The sequence below is a fragment of the Rhinoderma darwinii genome, chromosome 11, assembly GCF_050947455.1.
Source record: "Rhinoderma darwinii isolate aRhiDar2 chromosome 11, aRhiDar2.hap1, whole genome shotgun sequence".
In the NCBI taxonomy this organism is placed as follows: domain Eukaryota; kingdom Metazoa; phylum Chordata; class Amphibia; order Anura; family Rhinodermatidae; genus Rhinoderma; species Rhinoderma darwinii.
Genome location: NC_134697.1, coordinates 27,350,245 through 27,376,188, shown reverse-complemented (window position 1 = coordinate 27,376,188; position 25,944 = coordinate 27,350,245). Strand labels below are relative to the sequence as shown.

The following is a 25,944-nucleotide window of genomic DNA, read 5'->3' as shown; positions in this document are numbered from 1 at the left end:
TGAAGGAGCAGTCCAACACGGCGCATCGCACTGCTTGCTACACCACTGCCAGAAAAGACAGTATATGGCCCCAACATGTGAAAAAAAGGTTAACAAAAATTAATGGTGCCAGCATTCCCCCAATAGGTAGGTTCCCTAGGGATATGGACTGCACTATCCCTTTAAAAAATCTTGCCCCCAGTTTATACAGGGTCTTAAGGGAAAGGGGGTATTCATACATACCCTCCGGAGTCAGGATGCTCAGGGTAATCTCGAACGTATAGTGAAGTTATTGGCACTCCACCTGCGAATGCTCAAAATAAGTTAGGTGTTGTCAGGGAGGGAAATTCAGTGCAGAAAACTGCCTGGTTTCCCGAAACATGCAGGGGGTTGACTAGGCTGCATACTAGATTGACAACCCACCCTCAGCTAAGGAGAGAAAAAGTAAGAGACAAATAAAATAAGAAAATAGCATCAGACCTTGTTATCAGGTCATGATTGCCTCCTACGGACATGAGAATAAAACTAATTTAGCCTGTGTCTATGGGAAGGGAATGGCCTGCCTGGGCGTTTACCAAGACTTTTTCTACCTAGTGTCAGCATCCTAGTGGTAAGGGCCTATACACATAATGCTGTGTCCCCTAATGATATTAATGAGAATTTAATTTTTTTTATTTGATGAAAATTTAGTATGAACCTTTGTTTTTTATTGACTATAGATGATAGTTAATGGCTATAGACTATGTCGATTATAGATTACTCGCATACTTTAGGATTTCCATCCAAAATATAGAACTGGGCATTTTTAAGTAAATCAGAGATTAGAGTAGCAGCCAAAAGTGACAACTGGAAGTGTAGCCATATTGATATCACTTGAGTTAACTTGTCAGCTACTGATTTCAATTTGTCACTGGATGGAAAAGGCTGATAAAATTACAATTGGTCATCAGCTGCTAAGAAGATCATTCAAAAGTGGCAACTAATATGTCTGCACTTACTATTGTCACTTTCTTGCAAAAATGATCACCATAATTAAACAAAATGTCTGGGAAAGCAGACACCAACCATGCAGTGACATGCAGGGATATGGCAGCGTGGAATTAAATAAAAACAAATAGATGTTGAGCCAGAGACAGGACATGACTTATTATGGTGGAGCACGTCCCTGGCATCATACATGAAGAGGTATGTAAGAAAATCATATGCACAGGCTCAAACCTAACCCTAAGGGAAACTACTCTGGGGGTTGCGACCTGGGCTTCCCTTGCAGTGAAGTCCAGATCCCTGTGCAGGGGTTAAAGGGTGAAGACAAGGGGTTTGCTTATTCTTCGCTTCCCAGATTAGCCCCATATCAAATCCTTGGTGACAAGGAGGGGTCACATTGCCCCCTGCTGTCCTTTGACAGAAAATCCTACTGGCTCCGTGACAGGAATTATGAGTTAATACAAGGGCGTCGTCTATTCATGATATTCATCTCTTGGCCATAGTGAAGAGCGGCTAGAAAGAATGACTCTCACTCTGGAGGACCTGTCCTTCCTGCCTTACAAATACAACCCATTGATATGCAATGGGGCTGTGTAATGTTTCATTTCCTCTGTGGTGGCGCTGCAGGGAAATGTAACATTTACTGCCAGGTTCCCCCAGCAGGGGAATTCTTTGTGATCAGCTTATTGTCAAAAGAGCCTTCTAACAAGTAGAGATTACCCAAAGCGGAGAGCCCCTTTAATTTTCAACATAAATTTCATTAATTTTGCCTTACCAGAAACATCTTGTAAACATCATAACTATGCTCAGTTTGAGCTGTCGTATTCTCAGGGCACTGGTGTGTTTCGGGGTCCACTATTAGATGTGTATATAGATCACCATGAAAAGAAGGAATCCAACCTTCTGTCTGCAAGAAAGAACAGAACCAAAATTGATTTATGCCATATTTATCAACATTTACATTTTGGGGTTGTCTAGTAAAGGGGTTGTCCAGTTTAGTAAACCCGTTTTCATATACCCTATTAGGGAATTGTGGGTTAATATACAGGGTTCTCTATTCCAGATCCTCATCTCTTGGCCAAAGTGTAGAACAGTTACAAGAGCGTCACTCGCTCTGGAAGACCAGTCCTGTAATATACAGGCAGCCCATTGATTTGAATGGGTACTGAACAAGCGGTCATGTTGATGGAAAAATAAAAAAGTTATGGCTAATACAGGCAGAGAAGTTGTGTAAATTCAGACACTTTACATCCGTGGTCTCCAACCTTCAGCTCTCCGGCTGTTGTCGAACTACAACATCTAGCCATATAACCGTTGAATTTGATGTATATCACTCATGTCAATGTCAGTTTTCCCCTAGCATGTCACATGATGTAGAGATTTATACTCAAACCTAAAAATAAACTTCCATTGAGTAATTAATACCTTGCTGGAAGACGGAAAGAACGTCATAGGCAAACTGTGATATAAGAAATGATTAAAACGTACCACTTCTGCTGCCACCGGTAAGCGGTCATCATGAGGCTTTTCAAGCAAGTATCCTTTATCTACTGAACGCACAGAACACAAGGATCCAGCATCTGCTGTAACTTCCAGGTTCACATTTTCCCCGGGTCGGACTTTTTGTTCAGAGAAGCTAAGTTTTACCTGTTCATAAAAACGGTGAAGAACTTGTTATTGTATTTAAATTCAATCTGTATTTATAGGAAACTTTTATTTTGTATTTTATTTTTATTTATTGCACATGGAAAATTTTAAAACAGTTTTTTAATACCTTACTCCTATGCTTGGATATTATAGTGTGAAGTTACAGGCCCAAAGCCTGAGACTGGCTTATAGCTTAGATTATGGTTCTGGTTCAGCTGTAGTATTCATTGTGGATTTAAATCACCAAATATAACAATATCCATTTTCTACTTTGAATAGTCGCAGTTATGAGTGTATATGCACGGACATTAATATATTTGCTGATGAAAAAAGTGCACCCCACAGCCATCTGAACAAGAAATATTGTCATAAGAATCTCTCAGTAATAAATCTGCAGTATTTCGTCTTGTAATTTCAAGTAGTCATATGTCAGCATAGAAGTAAATGATTAAAAAAACAGTTAACATTTTTTTAACTCACACTTAAGGACAAATAGACTGCTAACCAGGGCTGCCATCAGGGCAGTACTGGAGGTACTGCCGTCGGGGCCCCGAAGGTTAATGTAAAAAAAAGGGGCCCAATCTCCGCCGCGGCATGCTGCCACTCTGAGGGGGGGGGTGGCGGCCCCACTGAAACCAGCCGTCGCCACCCCCTCCTGCACTATAACTGTACCTGCATCTATAGGACGCAGATACAATTACATACATAAGCGCTGAATGCCAGGGCACATTCCGTGCCCTGCCATTAAGCTCCTTTCAATGACACAAGCATCACGATGACGTTATCGCGTGACTTGCATTGTTGAAAGGCGCTGATTGGCAGGGCAGAATGCCTTACCCTTCCATTCAGCGCCTTTTAATGATGAAAATGGCACAATGACATCATTGCGGTGCTTGCATAGTTCCGCCCCAGCAGACTTGTTCAGAAAAGAGCAGGACTGCATTGCAAGAAGACTGCGTGGCAACGGGATAAGGTGAGTATGTAAAGTTTTTGTTTTTTTCTGTTAAAAGTGTGAGTGGCTTCATGTACGGTACTATCTACAGAGGGAGCTATATGTGCGGCACTGTCTATAGGGGGCGCTATATGTGGGGCACTATCTACAGGGGGCTATATGTGGGGACTATCTACAGGGGGGCTATATGTGGGGCACTATGTACAAGGGGGCTTTATGTGGGGCACTATCTACAGGGTGGGCTATATGTGGGGCATTATCTACAGGGGGGCTATATGTGTGGCACTATCTACAGGGAGGGCTGTATGTGGGGCGCTATCTACAGGGTGGGCTATATGTGGGACATTATCTACAGGGGGGCTATATGTGGGGCACTATCTACAGGGGGCTATATGTGTGGCACTATCTATATGGGGGCTATATGTGAGGCACTATCTACATGGGCCACTATCTACAGGGGGATTTATGTTGTGCACTATCTACAGGGGGCACTGTCTAAAAAAGGCTCTATGGGGGCACTGTCTACAGGGGACTCTATGGGGCATTATCTACTGGGGGCACATTGTGTATGGGACACAATATGGTGCTATTAAAATCAGGGTCACAGTGTATGGTGCATTTCTAATTAGAGGTGAATTGTGTAGCGCTATTATTTTTAGGAGCATAGTGTGTGGCACCATGAGAATGTTATCTCCGTTTATAGGTGCAGAAATGTTTGAAAAGTGAGAAGCTGAAGACATCTGAGCGGCAAACTGCAGAAATAAGCTGTGGCCAGGAGAAGTCATCATAGAGGTCTGGACTGGATGGAGAAGAAAATAACTAGAATCTGAGGAGATGTCACCTGTGAGTCACTAAAGAGGCTCTGTCATCCCATTATAAGTTCCCTATCTCCTACATAATGTGATCTGCGCTGTAAGGTAGATAACATCAGTGGTTTTTATTTAGAAAAACGATCCATTTTGAGCAAGTTATAACCTATTTTAGACTTATTCTAATTACTTTCTTAATAGACAACTGGGCGTGTTTTAACCTTTTGACCAAGTGGGCGTTGTAAAGAGAAGTATATGACGCTAACCAATAAGCGTCATACACTTCTCTCCATTCATGTCTAATTGTTACCAAAGTGTCGGGATTGCGAATAGATATCGCGTCCTGGCTGGAGGTGATGTCTATTCACTCTCAAGGCACTTCAGTAAAGTTAATGTGGGTGTATGTGACAGCACATCGTGATCTCGCAAGATCACGCTGTGTGTGAGTACAAATGGACATGAATGGAGAGAAGTGTATGGCGCTGATTGGTCAGTGTCATACACTTCTCTTTACAACGCCCACTTGGTCAAAAGGTAAAAACACGCCCAGTTGTCTGTTAAGGAAGTTATTAGCAAAAATCTAAAATAGGTCATAACTTGCTCAAAATTGATGGTTTTTCTAAATAAAAAACACTGCTGTTATCAACATTACAGCACCAATAACATTATGTAGGAGATAGGAAAGTTATAATCTGGTGACAGCGCCTCTTTAATGTAAATGTTTATTCTGCCTCTAAAGAATACTGTAGTTAGTCAGTGTATGATCTGCAGCGAGATGATGGGTGTTTTTTTTTTTTTGTGAAACAGCAACTCCCAGCATATCCTTAACATTGTTCGGGCTATGCTGGGAGCTGTAGTTTTACGCCGTACAAACTGATACGGCAGGGGTTGCACTAAATTGAGCTGTATTTGTTCTGGTGCTGTATTTATGTACTGAGCCTGGTTCTGGTGCTGTATTTATGTACCGAGCTTGGTTCTATTATTGTATTTATGTACTTAGCTTGGTTCTAGTATTGTATTTATGTACTGAGCGTGGTTCTGGTGTTGTATATATTTACTGTGCTTTGTTCTGGTGCTGTATTTATGTACTAAACTTGGTTCTGAGCTTGTTTATAGTACTGTATATATGTACTGAGCATTGTTCTGGTACTGTATTTATGTTCTGAGCTTTGTTCCGGTGTTGTATTTATGTACTGAGCTTGTTTCTGGTGCTGTATAAATGTATTGAGCTTGTTTCTGGTACTCTGTATATGTAAGAGCTTGGTTCTGGTGCTGTAATTATATAGGATATACTTATAATAAAAAAACTGCAGTGCAGATGGAATTGTTTTCAATTCATTGTATATTTAATGGGAACCTGTCATGTAGTTTTAACCCCTAGAACTGCCAGTAATGCATGACCTGACAATATTTTTTAAACATTCCCTTCTATGTTTTTTTCAGATGCAGCAAAATTTATAAAATCAACTTTTAAACGGCGCTAATTATTCATTAAAGGGTCATGGGGCAGTGCCACTATCCTGAAGAGTCACATGGTGCTGCCTTCGAATCCACCTTTTTTATGCTTGATTGACATCCCCCTGGTTGTTATACATCACTACCAGTCTCTTCCAACTTTCTCGGATGCGCCATTACCTTGTACTACTAGGGCACACGCTGTGCAGCGAGGTGTACTCTGCCCGGCTTCATCGCTGCACCACACATGCCAGGGGAGTATAAGGCAACGGTGTATCTGCAAGAGTTGGGGGAGGCTGCTAGTGATGTAGAGCAGCCAGGGGGATGTCAATCATTGAACCTGGCACTTATTCTCTCCCCTTTGCCCTCTGATACCCACCCCGCTAGTTTGCTTTTCACTGTGCCCTACCTCCCGCCCCTTTACCCCCCCTTGCTAATGAGGGGGGCAGGGGCCCAGACTCCTTGCCAGTATTGGGCCAGAAAGTCCTGATGGCGGCCCTGCTGCTAACCAGCTTGGTGCACAACACGTAACTGTATAACCGGCCCCTTATAAAAGTCTTATCTGTGCGCAATTATAATACTAAGCCGTTACCCCCTCCTGAGGGGCAAGGGTTTGTGCACGCATATCGTGAATACTGCGGATTATTCACAACGTATTTCATTGCCGAAAATCTGCAGTGTACTACAGTAGCAGAAGAGTGGATGAGATTTGAACAAATCTCATTCACACGCTTCATAAAAAAATCGTCCGAGAAACCGTTTATAAATTGACCTGGGCTGCGGAATCGCTGGTTTTCTGTTGCGGGTTTTCCTCATTAAATTCAATGGGAAGGTAAAACCCGGCACAAGTTGCAGATGTTCCGATTGGCGAATCCGCCACAAAAAAACGCACCACAAAAAAAATAAAAACCAGATCTCTATACTTCTCCATCTAGGCCGGCCTCCTGGGATGATGTTTAATCTCCTGTGACTGCTGTAGCCAAGCACAGGCTTAAGCGGTCACATGTGCTGTAGCATCATCCTAGGAAAGAGACACGTCGCCATGTCTGCGGCCCGGGGTGTGAGTATAAGGTTTTTATTTTTACTGCTGTTTTCCGCAGTGGATATTCCAACGATAAAACTGCACCACAAATTGGTGATGTTTTTCGGCCTGAATTCCCTGCGGAAATCCCAGGGTGGATACGCTGTGTACTTTTACGAAGCGTATCCGCTCTGTATGAACATGGCCTAAGCGTGTGAGTGGATGTTCATCAGTATTTTGCATCCTGCTGGGAACTGGTCTTTTTACGTGCCCTTGTATCCGTAAGAAAATGTTCTGATTAGTTAAGATTCTTACCGTGTTTGTTGTACATGGTGAGACATTGTAATCTCCAGCCCCTGCAATGGTCTCTCCATTGGGTAGAACAGAGAAAACAAGAAGACTGAATACAGGGAAGAAATCTGGATCAACATGGAAATCTAGAAGGAATGACCCATGCAGATCTGAAAACAAGAGAAACATTAAATTAAATCAAATGGTCAATCATTCAGACACACAATAAGGGTACAGGCACTTGTAGCAGTAATGCAATGTCTGGCCATGTTGCGGTGGCCATTTGGCCACATGCTTTTACCACAAATCGCCGTAGTTTTCAAATAATTGTTAATGTCGGCACATTTTTTGCAGGCCAGGCTGGTGCTGCTATGTGTGTCTGTACTCTTAGGGACCATAAACACAACAGAGACCTGTGCAGAGAGACTGGACGGCTCAGTAGTACAGAATTGTTTAGCCTCCATGTGCTGTCGTATAGGCTTCGTCGGGTGCCATAGGCATGCAGGTATTCTCTCCTAGAAGCAAAGTTTTCTTATACCTTATTACAAACCAATTCCGATGGAACATGCCACAAGTTTTTTTTCTATCTAATATGGAATCCGACAAGATTTGTATTATTATTTCTTTATCCGAATAGTTGTCCATCTTTTTTTTAGAACTTTGCAGTGTGGCATTCCTTTGTTATTCCTCCTAGAAAATTATCACTAAATTGATAGCTTGGATTTACCAGTATCAGACTGTAGAGACATGACCCTTTGACAAGGCAAATGGTAACACCCAGTTGTTAATATATTCATAAATTTCAAGGAGGAATAACAGAGGAACAGAACAACACAGAGATCTAAGAAATAGTGCTCCACAATTGTTCTTTCATGAGGAATACAAGTATTTACTAAAATAGACATGTCAGTATGGGTGGCAGGTCCTCTTTTACTACTAATAATGAAATAAATAACCAACATGTAAAACGTGCACATGGTTTGCAGCATAAATAGTTCTAAGAGCATTCCCCAGAAATAGCCATAATCACATAAAAAATGCCACCAACTCTCTGTGAATTCAGCCTTATAGAGGTTGCGTGCTCTAGAAAATGCTTTTTTGTTACACGAGTCTGATAAAAATGAACTGTATATAAAGATAGGGTGGCGCAACAAAGGGTAAGTACGTTCAGGTAAGTCACTATATAAAAAACAGGCACAACACTATGAAATGTTTTAGTGTCCTCCCATGAAGGGGGATGAATGCAGCTGGTTTTCCAGATGCCCAGATGAACAGTGCCAACCATACTGGGCGATATCCAAAAAATAAACTGATCACAGGGTGTCTAGCTTCTAGAACCCCTATTGATCAAATGTAATCTTTGGGGGAACCTAGCAGAAAGTATTTCCCTGCAGCACCATCACAGGGGGAAATATAGAATTACACAATTCCCATTGAAATCAATGCTCTTCCCATGTAATTTATGGATATTCTGGGTCCTCCAGGATGAGAAACGCTCGTTGTAGCCACTCTTTAAACTCTCTATTAATTATTTAAAATGCCTTTTCTAAACCATAAAACCCCTTTAGGCCAGCCACAGACATAAGATGCTTTCAAGCATTTATCACAGATTTTGGCTGAATTGGCCCATGGTGATGGCTCAATGGTTTCATGATGTCTTCTGTCAGGGGAAATAAGACGTGCATGCTTGTCTGAACCACGTGTTTTTGGTGGAGTAGGGCAGGATAACATGAGCATTTAGCCAACATTTATCTTATGGTTATTAGGGCTAGTGCTCAAGCACATGGGAGAGCCACGGAATAAAAGCAAAGTATTATGGAGATAGCAATACTTCTGGATGAAAATAACTCTGTAATACCTATTTCAATTGAATATACTACAATGTTTTTGTCTGTCGGATTCATACGAAATGTGTAAGAACCCTTATTAGGGCTGTACTGATGTTTTGCAAGCTTAGTGTAAATATGGTAGGCTGGCCTTAGTGTTGTCTTTGAGCCACCAAGCTTAAAGGGGTTTTCCTATGAGAGACATTTATGACATATCCACAGGATATGTCATAACTGTCAGATAGATGCGGGTCCCACGTCTGGCACCCACACTTATCTCTAAAACGGGGCCCCCTAAACCCCGTTCTAGCTTTGTCTGTTCTCGCCACCTCCCGGCCACTCCCTGGTTATATGGTCGGCAGTTTAAAAAACAGCGTAGCTCGCTGAGCTACGCTGTTTCCATAACTCCCATAGTAGTGAATGGCAGTTACGAAAGCAGAGTAGCATTCAAGCTGCGCTGTTTCCGTAACTACCATTCAGATCTATGGGACTTACCTTAACAGCGTAGCTCAGCGAGCTACTCTGTTTTTGTAGCTCACGACTATATAACCTTTTTCATGGTCAGAATTCACCTGATTTAGCCGCAACACAGAGCGGAAGAACGGGGAGGGACCCTATTTGGGACCCGCATCTATCTGACATTTATGGCATATCCTGTGGATATGCCCCTGTGGAAAACCCCTTTAAGAATAGAAACCTGGTCTCCCTTAAAGTTGCTGTGTATAGTGGAGAGCAACTATAAAGAGCCTCTCAGTCACTGTCTCTCTATGTGTCTCTGTGTTTCTGTCTCTCTCTGTGTCTCTGTTTCTAAGTCTCTCTCTGTGTCTCTCTCTGTCTCTCCCTCCCTCACTTTACATATTTTAATTATTTCAAGAAAATAAAAGTTTAATTTTTAACACACAAATCTTAACACATTACTATTATAGTCATATAATAGGATAATTATTTAGTCATGGCTTAACCAATGAGTTTATTTTTTAAAAAAAATTCTTAGAGATCAAATGGAAAAGTCAATTTTTTAAGTTTATAATTCTACTCACTTGGGTTATTTCCTTGGTCTTTAAAATCGACTTTATGGTCCTTGTAAGAGGAGATTCCACTTTTGGATAGAAGCTGTAAAAACATGGAGAGCCGGTCACATATTGAATAGGAAATGATTCATGAAAGATAAGAAAACTAGTTACTTAGTAACTTAGGGCATGACCACACGTGGCGGATTTCCTCCGCAACTGTCCGCATCAATGCCGCACAGAATCTGCGTTGCAGATTCTGCTGCGGATCTGCACAAAATGTGCAGTACATTGATGCGGACTAGCTGCTGCGGACTGCGGGAAAAGTGCTTCCCTTCTCCCTATCAGTGCAGGATAGAGAGAAGGGACAGCACTTTCCCTAGTGAAAGTAAACGATTTTCATACTTACCGGCCGTTGTCTTGGTGACGCGTCCCTCTTTCGGCATCCAGCCCGACCTCCCTGGATGACGCGCCAGTCCATGTGACCGCTGAAGCCTATGCTTGGCCTGTGATTGGCTGCAGCCGTCACTTAGACTGAAACGTCATCCTGGGAGGCCGGACTGGAGACAGACGCAGGGAGTTCTCGGTAAGTATGAACTTATATATTTTTTTACAGATACATGTATATTGAGATCGCTAGTCACTGTCCCGGGTGCAGAAACAGTTACTGCCGATCGCTTAACTCTTTCAGCACCCTGGACAGTGACTATTTACAGACGTCTCCTAGCAACGCTCCCGTCATTACGGGAGCCCCATTGACTTCCTCAGTCTGGCTGTAGACCTAGAAATACATAGGTCCAGCCAGAATGAAGAAATGTCATGGTAGTAAAACCAATACGCTCCGCAGCACACATAAGATCTGCGGACTTCATTGCGGAATTTTGACTCTCCATTGAAGTCAATGGAGAAATTCCGCCATGAGTCCGCCACTGCTCCGCAACAGACAGAGCATGCTGCGGACACCAAATTCCGCTCCGCAGCCTATGCTTCGCAGCGGAATTTTACGCCTCGTCTAAACGAACACTGCTAAATTAAAGTGTAAGTCAATGGACAAACGGCTCCGCTGCGGATTAACGCTGCGGAGTGTCCGCAGCGGAATTTAAGTGAAATTCCGCCACGTGTGAACCCAGCCTAACTTGGTCTGTATTTTTTTTTTTTTTCATACATCAGGATCAAGTCCTCAACATTAATGAGGATTTAATAATGATACAAACTTTCAAATACAGCATTGGTATCACTGACCTGATTGTACATGCTAATATTTGGGAGTGAATATGAAGAAATGAACTGGAAGCGCAATGTATGAATAATATAGATACATTAATGGAAAACCATCAATAGGCAAATCTTAAAAACATAAAATTATTCTGCTGATGATTATTTTATTTGTAAAAATTCTCAAGTTGCTGACTTGGGACTCAGAAAGAAAGGAAGGAAAGTATTAGGCTTGATCCACATGTTAACACAACGTCACTTGCAAAACAACTTTGTGACCATGGCAAAAAATCTGAACGTGTGAAATGTTACCATAATTTTACTGACATTGTCACCATATTCATCTAATGACACATTGGTTGAAAAAAAATCATACTGCAGTAGTATTTATTCAGCAGAGGATCATTCTAGAGTCTATTCACACTACGTTTGCAGTTACGTTCAGTGTATGTTCAGGGACATGGTTGCGGCCCATATGCTCAATGCGTCCATAGACCCCTATGGGCCTGACGGATACCAAAGAGATTGTCTTTTTGGCATCCCGCAGACTGGTATACATCAGTATATTTGTTTCGCTGTATAGGAATACGCAGCCCGCTACACCTTCCTATGCAGTCGGGGAACGCAAAAATACATTTTCTTCGTGGTATACTGTTTTTTACAATGGTGACGTACGCAACTGTATGGTATAGAGTTGCATCTGTCGGAGGTATTTATCAGAAGTATATTTCAACATATAGATCCTAAATGCAGTGGGAATAGACATATCTATAATTTAAAAAAAAAAAAAAACTTTATCATCAGAGTAAATCTTTAAGGATTTAATAAGACTCTGTTCACACTGCAATGGGTTAATTTCCATCAGGTTTCCGTATCTTTTTGACAATAAAAATAACATAGTCTGCAACGCTATTCTTGCTGTAGAAAAGCAGAAGCCAGAAGGAAACCTGATGAACCCGTCACTAGTCAATGGGATCCATCAGGTTTAGTTGGGATCCGTTTGAAAATGGATTCATCAAAGCTGTCATGGTACCATTAAGATCAGATGCTACGATGCTAATGTGAACAGAGCTTAAGGTGTTCGTTCTTTTCTGACAGGTTTCCATTGCTGTAATATAGCAAATCATAACGGATCATAACAGATCTGTCATATTTGTCATGGATCCTGTAAGAAGGGAAGCCATGATGCCAATGCCCAATTTATACCCAAAAATCAAGCTTCTTCATTTCGGAAAAAAAAAACTTACAATGTAGAAAAAGTGGAGATGATCAGTATCTGAGTCAAAGGTCTTCTTATGGATGTCATATTCCACCGTCACGGACTGCTCAGAATTACACGATACGTCCTGTGTACGTCTTTGTATAGTCAGTAAGCTTTCACTTTTAGAATAAAAGGGCGCAAGCCAGAGCCATTCTTCGTTATTTTCTTGTTGAAAGTAATCCGAAGGACGTACATCATCATCATCATCATCATCATCACCAGATGGGAGACGTGCCTGAGGAAAGAAGTCACAACTGGGTCTTCAACATTTTTATGTAACTTATTAACCCCTTGAGGACACAGCTATTTCGGGCCTTGAGGAGACTTTTTTTTAGTTTTTTTTCATCACCTTCTTCCGAGAGCCATAACTTTTTAACATAGACTTTTTTTGCGGGATCAGTTGTATTTTTTAATGGCACCATTTTGGGGCACATATAATGAATGTAGTGAAAAAATGTTAACAATTTTTTGGGGGAAATAAAAAATCTGTAAGTTTAAAATTATTATTTGGGTTTTGTTTTTACGTGGTTCACTGTGTGGTTTAAATGACGTTTTAAATTTGTTCTGTGGATCAATACAATTATGGTGATACTAAATTTATAAAGTTTTTTATGTTTTACAAATTTTGCACACTAAAACCACTTTTTTAAATATAGTTTTTGTTTTGTGTCGACATATTTTAAGAGATTAAATTTTTTTAATTTTTCCTTTACTGGAGCTGTGTGCTAGTTTTTTTGCGGAACAAGTTGTGGTTCTCGTTGGTACCATTTTGGGAGCCAGCATGAACCAAAAGCAGCAATTCTGGCATTGCTTTTTATTTTTAATTTTTTTACAGAATTCACTGAGCGGGATAAATAACAAATAACAAATACACTCTATAGATCGGGTTGTTACAGTTGCAGCAATACCAGATATGTGTACTTGTTTGTTTTGATATTTTTTTTACATAAAAACATTTTGTAATGGGAAAGGTTGCTTGTGTTTCTTTGTTTTTTTTATTCTATTTAACTTTTGACATTTTTTTTTTTTAGTCCACTGATACATTGCAGTGTATTATTCCTGACAGGTATCCTAAGGGGTAAACAAACAGTATTAGAGATTTTACTTTTAAACTCTACAAATATACCAATTGTAAACCTTTTTAGCATATATATATATATATATATATATATATATATATATATATATATATACATATATACACACTGTTTACATATATATGTATATATATATATATATATATATATATATATACATACATGTGTGTATATATATATATATATATACACATATATATTATTATTTCTTATATTTGTTGATATATTTATGAAATATATGTGTTATGTGTTTATATACATTTTTCAAATTTACATTGCGCTGCAGCTTCTATGTATGCACTATACACAGAAGTTGCATAGCGCCACTGTAAACTGAATCCGTCATTCAGCTGTACCAACGGCTCGGATGACAGTGGCTCCTGCATGCCTCTAACACACAGGATAACCCTAATACCGATCAGATCTAATTTCATGAAGCTGCTGCTCAAAAACGAAATACAATTTTTAATAAATGTTAATATGAAAAATATATATAAACTGATAACACATACATAAAACAAAAAGGCTACAAATCTGTAGGGGGTAGTGTCTGGTCTTGAGATGTTAGTCGACTATCTGTAATCAATGACATCATTCTAAAGAATTAAAGGAGGATTCCGGTTTCAGAAAATAAATGTCATTTATTGTATCTTAAAAAGTGAAACAATTTTGTAATATACTTTCTGTATTAATTCCTCACATTTTTTCATGATCTCTGTTTGCTGTCATTCAATAGAAACTTTTAATGTTTTCAATAGGAATCGTTTGTTTACGTCCAGTGTATAACAATCTATCCAGATCATGTGATGGACACACAGGTCCGTGGCTCGTTACACTTACAGTATGTGTATCAGAGTTCTTGTAACGAGCCGCGCACCTGTCCATGGACAAATTTTTATGTAATTTGGAAGTAAACAATAAATGTTACTATTGAATGACAGCAAGCAGATATCACAAAAACAATGAGGAATTTACATAGAAAGTACGTTATGAAATTGTATAACTTTCCATCAGACAGTGAAAAAGCTTCATTTGCTGAAACTGGAATACGGCTGTAGATACATGAAGTATAAAACAACATAAAATGTTAGCAACTGTGTATGCCCCAGCTCATAAATCAACGTGTATCTATACTGTTCTTATGTACAGGAAAACAATGTATTTATATGCAATGATCTTTCATAATTTTCTGAAACTTACCTTTACAACTGAATGTGTTTCCCATTTGGAGGTGTTTAGCGTAAAGTGTGCAATTCCATTTGAATCAGTCATCAGCTTTTCATGTGTGGAATGAGAAAAGTCTTCACTGTCTATTAGATTTATGAATACGGCTTCGTTAGCTAGGGGTTGTTTCTTATCATCACTGACTTTAATCTGGGGAAACAGGAAACAGCTGATCAGACCCTTTAGGGCTCATTCAGACGAGCGTGAATCTCGTCCGTGGGACGGCCATTAAAACAACGGCCGTCACATGGACTCATGTATTTCAATGGGGCCGTTTACACGACCGTTGTTTCAACAGAGCGTGTGAAGGTCCGGGAAAAAATAGGACATGTCCTATTTTCCTGCGTGTCGCGCATCCCTCCATTGACTCTAGACTATGAGGGATCCGTAACAACACGTCCCGCGCGGGAAAAACCTCGGACGTGAAAAACTGCAGTTTTTCACGTCCGAGGTTAGCTATGCTCATCTGAATGTAGCCTTAGAAGCAGCAGACCCACCAGACATCAAGCCTATGTATCATCTTCTTAGGTATAATTCATACTAGTCCTCACTCTTCCTATTACTAAATGTATTTCACCAGTCAAAGTCTAAGCTTCTATCGGCTCTGGTCATAGGTGCGCACATCACATAGGGAAGTCTTAATTGATGGGAGGCCGTCATGACGCTAATGCCCATTCATCATAGATGTCCATGTTATAGGAAGATACCTTGTCTTGGAGCCCATTGGCAGCTGTAATTTATGTCAATGAATGTTAGGTTAAACGATACCTGCCTTTATTTACGTAGAAATATTTATAAAGACCCTTGACCTTTGCTTTATTATATCAGATATCCAGTAACAGAGCAGTGGCAATGCGGTTTTAGTACTATAAACCCGGTAACCCTGGATATCAGTGAGAGTCCAAGATCACAAATTTCAACTGTGTGATCTTCTCACATATACCTATGATGTATCAGACAGGCATTTTGACTAGATTTCCTCTTTAAAGGGAACCTGTCAGCAGATTTTAGGGTCCTAAACCGATGCCATGCTGCTGCAGAGCTTGCAAATACCTCGGTAGACACGCCACTGTCACACTTCTCAGTGTCACGATTATGTATAAAGAAAAGTTAAGAATCGGTACGCGATATATATATATATAAATTCATTGCCAGTAGTCATCTGGGTATTACTGGAGGTTTAAGCAGTAATGGTGTATTGGCTGTAATCACACCTATTCTGTCTTGATTGACGTCCTGCTGAGGGTCTGCCGAGGGGGACCTCAATCAAAACAAAATGGGCGTGATTACAGTCGGAATGCCGTTACTGCTCATCCTTCCAACACAACCCAGTTGACTACTGGTGATGGATTTACATATAGCAGGTGGCAATTTAGCACTTTCTTTTATACATTATTCTGAAATGGATGATTTTGACAGCGGCATGTCTACAAAGGCATTTGCAGGATCTGCAGCAGCATGGCGTCGGTTTAATGGCCTAAAATCTGCTGAGAGGTTCCCTTTAAAGTGATGTATCGAGAGAGATCTTTCCTAAAGCAATAAGCAAGTAGACAATAAGCAAAGCAACATCCAATTCCACTATAAAATATACCTTACCTTGCCATGATATGGAAATCCTTTATGGTAAATGGGTTCACAACCCACAAATTGAATTATTTTCTTTGCATGGCTGAGGTAGACGCCAGCTGATGATTTTTCACTATGACCTGAAAGAAGGAATGGGTATTTTTTTCGGACGCTTTATTCAACAATCTTTATTCAATTTAAATATAAAGACTCAACAGGTTAAATCGCAAGTTAGGTGCCAATGACAAGTGTCTGAGCACTTCTAATATAGGGTTATATAATGGCAAGCTTCATTGCATCATAAAGAACTAGGAGAAAAAGAAGCCGTAACACCACAAATGTTTAAAGGTATAAATTACAAATGTTATTCGGACATACAACATAAAATGACATTAATATAAAATTTAAAGGGATCTAAAAGAAACAGTGTGGTTGCTTCAAAACGATTAATTCCAGGGTGTCTTTGCATAACAAATTCTTTAGCGGTTGTGTAAGCCTCACAACGACCAACAATTGCGTGTCTAAATCCTATGGTACGGGCGTATATGCAGCCTATATGTGAAAACACAAATATAGTCTTAAGGGAGACACAGGGTTAAAATTAACACCATATGCTCCTAGGTACCCAAATTCAAGAGGCTGTATAACAAATTACGCCAGAGTAAAAAGTATAGATCACGGGAGTCAGGCACACATAGCCGAACAGAGATTCAAGTCTTTACATGCATAATAAATATGTCTGCAAGCTTACCCATGGTGATAGATAGTATGATAGCCCCACACTGCAGCCTGATATGGTAGAGCCCCGACGCGCGTTTCGCCAATCTAGCTTCCTCAGGGGGTAGTGTGTCACACTACCTCCTGAGGAAGCTAGATTGGCGAAACGCGCGTCGGGGCGCTACCATATCATTACCATTACCACTATTTAAATGTCCTACATGTTCTGACCTTGTTCTTTTTTGTTTTTTTGGGGGCTTGTTTTTCTATTTATGGCTGCCTGCTTTTCATTTTGTATTTTTGCTGATTTTATTACTTTTTTTTTTACAGATTCTATTAAGCTCTTTGTAATTTTCAAAGGCTAAAGCTGAACTCTCAGATTTGAAACTTTTTTTAAACGCCTTTTTTTGTCATTTACTGCCCTTTTTATAGTAGCTGTAAACCATGTGGGTTTTAATTTTAGTAATTTATACTTGTTACCCTATAGGAATAAATTTTGCCGTATAGTTACCCAAAGGTGATTATAAGCCCTCCCATTTATGATTTGTACCGTTATTTGACATTAGTTGTTCCCAGTCTATGTCCTGAAGTGCAGCCCTCTACATGGAGAAACTGGCTTTCTTAAAATTAAGTGCTTTTAGCCTCCCAGCTTTTGCTTTTTACAGTATAGGTCAAATGCAATTATATTGTGTGGAGTGAGGTCAAAGGTATTCATTAGACACAATCTTTTTCTTGGATGCAGTCATTTCGATAATGTAATTAGCATTTTAGTTCTTCATGCTGATGGTTTAATTAAAAAAAAAAAAAAACTAAATCTAGTAGTTTTTTTTTAGTTTTAGCATCTTTTTAGGTTGGTTTTCTTTTGTTCATTTTGAATATTCTAGTTTCCTCCCACAATATAAAACATAGCTGAAGGAGAGATGCGCCCTAATGTACAATATGTATAATGTGAAGGCATTGTTGTTAAAAATTTTAGCATTGTTGCAGCGCTATATGGTTGCTTCCTATCACTTACCTGTGCCATCTTCTGTCAGTTCAGAATTAATTTCTAAAAACTGATTGCGTTCTGTAGTTGAGAAATTAAAATATCCAAGCTGGATTTCTCTGGAGACACATCCTTTGCTGTCAGTCTACAAAGAAAATATTAACATATATTAAACAACAGGGAATATCACAGTAAGGCCGTATTCACATAGCCGATTTGCAACCGTGCGTGACGCGTTTTCACAGATCCCTCCTAGACTTCAGTCTATTGAAGGAATCAGGAAAACTGACAAAGATGGGACATGTCCTATTTTTGTACGGGCCGTTCACATGCCCGATTTTTGTACGGGCCGTTAAAAAAAACAGCAGTCACACAGCCAATTACTCCTATTGTGTAAATATGCCCTAACATTGCTGATTCTGATTCCTTCTACATTATACATTTTCAAAGGATCCCTAAAAAAAACTGCCAGGTACTTTTGGGTTAGAATCAGAGTGGCCATGATGGCTGCTTCCTATTTTTTTTTCTCAAGATAATCATTGCCAGAGGTTTCTGACAGCTGAATGTTTGGCTCAGGCAAATGTAGAAACCATTGAGGTTTATTGCTCAACAAAATATGTGTATTTTAAAGAGGCTCTGTCACCACATTATAAATGCCCTATCTCCTACATAATCTGATCGGCGCTGTAATGTAGATAACCAAAATTTTGAAAAACAATAAATTTTGAGCAAGTTATGCACAATTTTAGATTCATGCTAATTAGTTTCTTAATAGACAACTGGGCGTGTTTTTACTTTTTTACCGACTGGGCGTTGTAAAGAGAAGTGTATGAAGCTGACTAATCAGCGTCATACACTTCTCTCCATTCATTTTTAGCAGTACTCGCAACACAGTGTTATCTTGCGAGATCACGCTGTGCTGTCATATACACCCACATTAACTTTACCGAAGTGTCTTGAGAGTGAATAGACATCGCTTTCAGCCAGGATGCGATGTCTATTCACACTCCCAACACTTCGGTAACGTATCTGTGAATGACAGCACAGCGTGATCTCGCGAGATCCTGCTGTGGTGTGTGAGTAAGTCCCACAGAAACTTTAACGAAGTGTCGGGAGTGGGAATAGACATCGCATCCTGGCTGAAAGCGATGTCCAGACAGACAGAATTTTATAATTTATATCTATGTTTATGCAGGGGATTTTTCTATAAAGATACAGTGAAGGAAACAAGTATTTGATCCCTTGCTGATTTTGTAAGTTTGCCCACTGTCAAAGACATGAACAGTCTAGAATTTTTAGGCTAGGTTAATTTTACCAGTGAGAGATAGATTATATTTTAAAAAAAAAAACAGAAAATCACATTGTCAAAATTATATATATTTATTTGCATTGTGCACAGAGAAATAAGTATTTGATCCCTTTGGCAAACAAGACTTAAAGGAACAGTGTCACCAACATTATTTTTTTTTATATCAGTTTTATGTTAGGGTTTTATTAAAAACGTTTATATTTATTTGTGTGTTTGTGTGTTACTTTTTTCTATTTTTACACTTTTTCTTCCCTATGGGGGCTGCCATTTTTTTTTCCATTTCTGTATGTGTCGATTAACGACACATACAGACATGGAATACGGCAGCTCCAGTCCCATAGGGACTGCGAACGGGGCCCGTTCCATCCACTATGGTGTACGCCGTGTGTGTGGGAACGGCGCATGCGCCGCTCCCACACAGTCCGATTTGAAATGCGCGCCTTCGGCGCCATTTTCCTGTGGACCGGAAGTCGCGGCCGGGCAGTAAGATTACTACTTCCGGTCGCGGCTTCAGGACTTGTGCACATGGAGCAGCGGCAGCAGACGGAGCGGACGGACCGGAGGGAGCGGCGGCGACTGGAGCAGGTAAGTGATTTCTATGTATGTTCGTGTTTCAGTGTGTTTTACTAGTGTATGTAAACCTTCTACACAGTGTGTTAGCTCAAAAAATGGCGACACACAGTGTAGGAGGTTAGACCGTTCAAACCCCTCGTTTCTCCCGGCACTAGCCAGGATAAAGGAGGGGGGATTCTGAGAGCTCACTAGAGCGAGGGATTTTTTCCCAATTTTGCAGCATAAAGCAATGTGGTTGCTTTACCACATGCAATGCTGCAATTTTGGGAATTGCTCCATCTAGTGACCAGTGCTGGGAAATATTATAAATTGAATCCAATTTATAATATTTCCTGACTCGTGAAAAAAATAAAAAAAATTAGAACAATGTTTAATCACCTACACACTAATTGTTTAACTAAAAAAAAAAAAAACATGTTTTGCTGGCAACACATTCCCTTTAATACTTGGTGGCAAAACCCTTGTTGGCAAGCACAGCAGTCAGACATTTTTTGTAGTTGATGAGGTTTGCACACATGTTAGATGGAATTTTGGCCCACTCCGCTTTGCAGATCATATGTAAATCATTAAGATTTTGAGGCTGTCGCTTGGCAACTCGGATCTTCAGCTCCCTCCATAAGTTTTCGATGGGATTAAGGTCTGGAGACTGGCTAGGCCACTCCATGACCTTAATGTGTTTCTTTTTGAGCCACTCCTTTGTTGCCTTGGCTGTATGTTTCGGGTCATTGTCGTGCTGGAAGACCCAGCCACGAGCCATTTTTAATGTCCTGGTGGAGGGAAGGAGGTTGTCACTCAGGATTTGACGGTACATGGCTCCATCCATTCTCCCATTTATGCAGTCAAGTAGTCCTGTGCCCTTAGCAGAGAAACACCCCCAAAACATAATGTTTCCACCTCCATGCTTGACAGTGGGGACGGTGTTCTTTGGGTCATATGCAGCATTTCACTTCCTCCAAACACGGCGAGTAGAGTTAATGCCAAAGAGCTCAATTTTAGTCTCATCTGACCACAGCACCTTCTCCCAATCACTCTCAGAATCATGCAGATACTCATTTGCAAACTTCAGACGGGCCTGTACATGTGCCTTCTTGAGCAGGGGGACCTTGCGGGCACTGCAGGATTTTAATCCATTACAGCGTAATGTGTTACCAATGGTTTTCTTGGTGACTGTGGTCCCAGCTGCCTTGAGATCATTAACAAGTTCCCCCCGTGTAGTTTTCGGCTGAGCTCTCACCTTCCTCAGGATCAAGGATACCCCACGAGGTGAGATTTTGCATGGAGCCCCAGATCGATGTCGATTGACAGTCATTTTGTATGTCTTCCATTTTCTTACTATTGCACCAACAGTTGTCTCCTTCTCACCCAGCATCTTACTTATGGTTTTGTAGCCCATTCCAGCCTTGTGCAGGTCTATGATCTTGTCCCTGACATCCTTAGAAAGCTCTTTGGTCTTGCCCATGTTGTAGAGGTTAGAGTCAGACTGATTAATTGAGTCTGTGGACAGGAGTCTTTTATACAGGTGACCATGTAAGACAGCTGTCTTTAATGCAGGCACCAAGTTGATTTGGAGCGTGTAACTGGTCTGGAGGAGGCTGAACTATTAATGGTTGGTAGGGGATCAAATACTTATTTCTCTGTGCACAATGCAAATAAATATATATCATTTTGACTATGTGATTTTCTGTTTTTTTTTTATATAATCTATCTCTAACTGGTAAAATTAACCTAGCCTAAAAATTCTAGACTGTTCATGTCTTTGACAGTGGGCAAACTTACAAAATCAGCAAGGGATCAAATACTTATTTCCTTCACTGTATATTAAATTAATCAGCACAGACTTTTGGACCTATTAAGATAAAAAAAAAACTAACAATAATTATGCACAAGGTTTGAAATTTACTTTAAGGTGAATTTAAAGTATACTGTTATTTCACAGAAATTAGTTAAATTATTATTATAATATTTTTATACATTAAGTCCATTAGTATGTAAAATACAAAATTACAGGATTAAATGGGGTTTCTTTTGACTCACCTTCTCTCCCTTTACCACTATACATTTTCTTTCAGTATTTTCTTCTTCACTGCTGTAGTAGTTCCAACGCCAACCAGTATAGTATGTTTCAGCACACACCGAAAGATCAATTGAGCCTTCTACTGGCTTTCCATAAGTATAACTGGAAATGAAGACATGAGCTACAGATGATGCTACATCTCATAGACTGCTGAGCTAATCCAATATAGAAGTACATGCCCCATTACAAAATACTCACTGTGAAGTGTTAATTTGTTAATCTGTCAAGGTAAATTTTAAAGGGGTTGTCCCATGAAAAATCAACTAGGATAGGTGATAAATGTTTGATTGCTGCTGGTTCAACCACTGACACCCGCAGCAATTACGAGGCTCCAGTGCACCTCATTTGAATGATGCGCACTATCACACCATTAGTTAGTTTGGGACTCACAGAGATAACCAAGCACTGTAGTCGGCTATTTCCGTCAGTAGAGAATGAATGGAGCAGTAGTGCGCACGCGTGACCACCACTCCATTCAGACGGGGAGGGTTACTATAGAATCCTCATTCTCATGATCACTGCAGGTCCCAGCGGTCAGACCTACAGCAATTGTACATATATCAACTTTCCTGTGAATAGGGGATAATGATTTTCGTGGGACAACCCCTTTAAGTCTGAAGTCTGAAGACAAAGGGGCATGGGACTCAGAGGGGCACTGCAGCCCTTTCTATCTAGAGAGTAAGGGTAGTCACAGGGCACAGCTCGCACGATTATACCTTCTGACATGTCTCAATATTGGGAGACAATTGCATTTATTTACTTTTATCTACCCACCTCCTACTCTGAGGGTTTTTTGTACATGGGCCAATAATCGGACAAACCAGTATTCATATGAACGCTCGTCCCCGATCATTGCCTTGTGTAAACTCGTGTAAGATCATTCATCGGCTTATTGTATCGATTATATTGCAAAAAATATTATCGTTGTCGGCAGCACATCACCCTGTGTACACAGGGAGGAGTGCTGCCGACATGATAAAAATGTATAGGAACGAGCAACCGTAATAGCGATTGCTCATCCCGATACAGTACTGACCATAGCTCTCTGAAAAGAGCAAACAAGCACCGATCAGCAAGCTGCCTTGTTGATCGGCGCTCGTTTTCACGGCCCATATCAGGACATGTAAGAGGACTTCAATATAGATCAGAACTGTAAAAATTATTCACCTGCTATCTAAAAATCTAATATCTCTATCTGGTTGACCCTGTGTATAAATGTTTTTAATGCTGGAACTGTTACCTCTACTGGTGGACCAAGGGTTGCCACCAGACCGGTAGACCACTGGCCCACCCAGTATTTACACTGGAAGACCGGTAAAAGTAAAATATTTTTACAGGCAATAACAAGTGTATTGCCAGTATTTTTGCATAAAAAAACAGTGTGTGTGCAGTCAGGTTACTTCCTATTTAAATTAGATACCCCTCCGTTGCCAGGTCACCCAGCCCTGGGAACATCAGCAGTATCAGGATTCGGTGAAGTGTAAGATTGGCGCTGGGTGGAGATCGCTCACTTTCAGCTACCGGATATATGCTCACTGCGCAGCCCTAAGAGTCAAAAGCAGAGGATAGCAGAGGAAGAGACACAGGAATTCATTGTTTGGGTATGTTCACATGCAGTGGTTTCAGACGTAATTCGGCCATTTTACGCCTCGAATTACGCCTGATAAAAACGCCCCTAATACGCCTACAAACATCTGCCCATTGCTTTCAATGGGAATTCCGATGTTCTATTCCCACGAGCCTTTATTTTACGCGTCGCTGTTAAAATACGGCGCGTAAAATGACAGCTCGTCAAAAGAAGTGCAGGACACTTCTTGGGACGTTTTTGGAGGCATTTTTCATTGACTCCATTGAAAAACAGCTCCAAAAGCGGCCGTAAAAAACGCTGCGAAAAATGTGAGCTGTTTTCGCCTGAAAACAGCTCCGTATTTTCAGACGTTTTTGTTCACTACGTGTGAACATACCCTTTGTCTGAACTCCCAGACCAAAGTGGCATAGTGTGGAGACACAACCACAAAACCACAACCTCTTTTTCCCCCTGACGAGATATATTTTCACATGCTGGATTTGTGTTTTTGTTTTTTGTAGCATGATTTGTGCAAAATCATGGAAAAAAAGGACACAATACTTACACTTGTAAATAGACCCTGAAATTAGCCGGTATTTTTGAGTGCAAAAGGTGGTAACCCTACATATAATACAGTAAGACTACTGGTGTTCATACCTGCCACAAGCATCAAGGTGAAAGGACTTATCTGTCAGGACTACATTGGATGGAAAATTGATATTTAACTCAAACCTCTTCAACACTGGAAGGAATAAAAATATAAATTATTATCTGTAATATCTGTATATGTCAGTACATAAGAGACTAATAAATAAATAAATATATAGAAGCGTCCTTCCAGCACTTCAGAGGAGTGTCAAACGGGCACCTGAATCTCCATAGGTTGTAAGCACACAGCAGTGTCCTGTGTAGTTGTAAGCACACAGCAGTGTCCTGTGTAGTTGTAAGCACACAGCAGTGACCTGTGTAGTTGTAAGCACACAGCAGTGTCCTGTGTAGTTCTAAGCACACAGCAGTGGGCCCTTCTAATGAGGGTGCGTATATTTGCCTGATCTTGCTGGGTACTGACGTCACCCCTGTATCAAGGTTTTGATGCTACTAAATCAATAGGGCAACCACATATTTTGATCCTTAGGGTATGTGCACACGATGAGAGGCATTTACGTGTGAAAAGACAGAGTGTTTTCAAGAGAAAACAGCTGCCTCATTTCACACGTAAATGCTCCTCCTCGTATTATGCGAGGCATCTGAGACGCTCGTAAATCTTGAGCTGCTCTACATTGAGTTCAATGAAGAACAGCTCAAATTACGTGGCAAAGAAGTGTCCTGCACTTCTTTGCCGAGGCAGTCCATTTACGCGTCGTCGTTTGACAGCTGTCAAACGACGACGCGTAAATGACAGGTTGTCTGCACAGTACGTCGGCAAACCCATTCAAATGAATGGGCAGATGTTTGCCGAGGTATTGCAGCCCTATTTTCAGACGTAAAACGAGGCATAATACGCCTCGTTTACATCTGAAAATAGGTCGTGTGAACCCAGCCTAAAAGCTATGGACACCTTGCACTGTTTTTTTTTTTTTATTATTTGCTTTCTAAATGCAAAACTAAACAACTTTCTCAAAAACTGTCATTAAAGTTTCCTACTATTTTGCGGCTGTAGCGTCTGTGTAAATCCTATGCATAGCTGGTTTTCCTGCAGATTCTGACTTAAAGAGGCTCTGTCACCAGATTTTGCAACCCCTATCTCCTATTGCAGCAGATCGGCGCTGCAATGTAGATTACAGTAACATTTTTATTTAAAAAAAACGAGCATTTTTGGCCAAGTTATGACCATTTTTGTATTTATGCAAATGAGGCTTGCAAAAGTACAACTGGGCGTGTTGAAAAGTAAAAGTACAACTGGGCGTGTATTATGTGCGTACATCGGGGCGTGTTTACTACTTTTACTAGCTGGGCGTTCTGACGAGAAGTATCATCCACTTCTCTTCACAACGCCCAGCTCCTGGCAGTGCAGACACAGAGCGTGTTCTCGAGAATCATCTGTAGCCTCTGGTGCCGATGTGTCCTCGCTCGTCCGACACGATGCAAGACTTGTGAGTGACGTCACAGCGTGATCTCTCGAGAACACGCTCTGTGTCTGCACTGCCAGGAGCTGGGCGTTGTGAAGAGAAGTGGATGATACTTCTCGTCAGAACGCCCAGCTAGTAAAAGTAGTAAACACGCCCCGATGTACGCACATAATACACGCCCAGTTGTACTTTTACTTTTCAACACGCCCAGTTGTACTTTTGCAAGCCTCATTTGCATAATTACAAAAATGGTCATAACTTGGCCAAAAATGCTCGTTTTTTAAAAATAAAAACGTTACTGTAATCTACATTG

At 40.6% G+C, this 25,944-nt stretch overlaps 1 protein-coding gene across 1 annotated transcript in view; it reads right to left on the bottom strand.

Annotated features, from left to right (window-relative positions):
- The window catches only part of LOC142664178 (alpha-2-macroglobulin-like protein 1), a 77,501-nt gene that overhangs the window by 39,926 nt on the left and 11,631 nt on the right, over positions 1–25,944 (bottom strand). Inside the window, exons 7-16 of the mRNA XM_075843202.1 lie at positions 24,220–24,304; positions 21,956–22,097; positions 18,070–18,184; positions 16,368–16,477; positions 14,748–14,921; positions 12,437–12,685; positions 10,005–10,077; positions 7,163–7,308; positions 2,452–2,610; positions 1,739–1,870 (exon numbers count right to left, since the gene is read on the bottom strand). Of these exons, the coding sequence (XP_075699317.1) occupies positions 1,739–1,870; positions 2,452–2,610; positions 7,163–7,308; positions 10,005–10,077; positions 12,437–12,685; positions 14,748–14,921; positions 16,368–16,477; positions 18,070–18,184; positions 21,956–22,097; positions 24,220–24,304 (1,385 nt within the window). The remainder of the gene's footprint in view (positions 1–1,738; positions 1,871–2,451; positions 2,611–7,162; positions 7,309–10,004; positions 10,078–12,436; positions 12,686–14,747; positions 14,922–16,367; positions 16,478–18,069; positions 18,185–21,955; positions 22,098–24,219; positions 24,305–25,944) is intronic.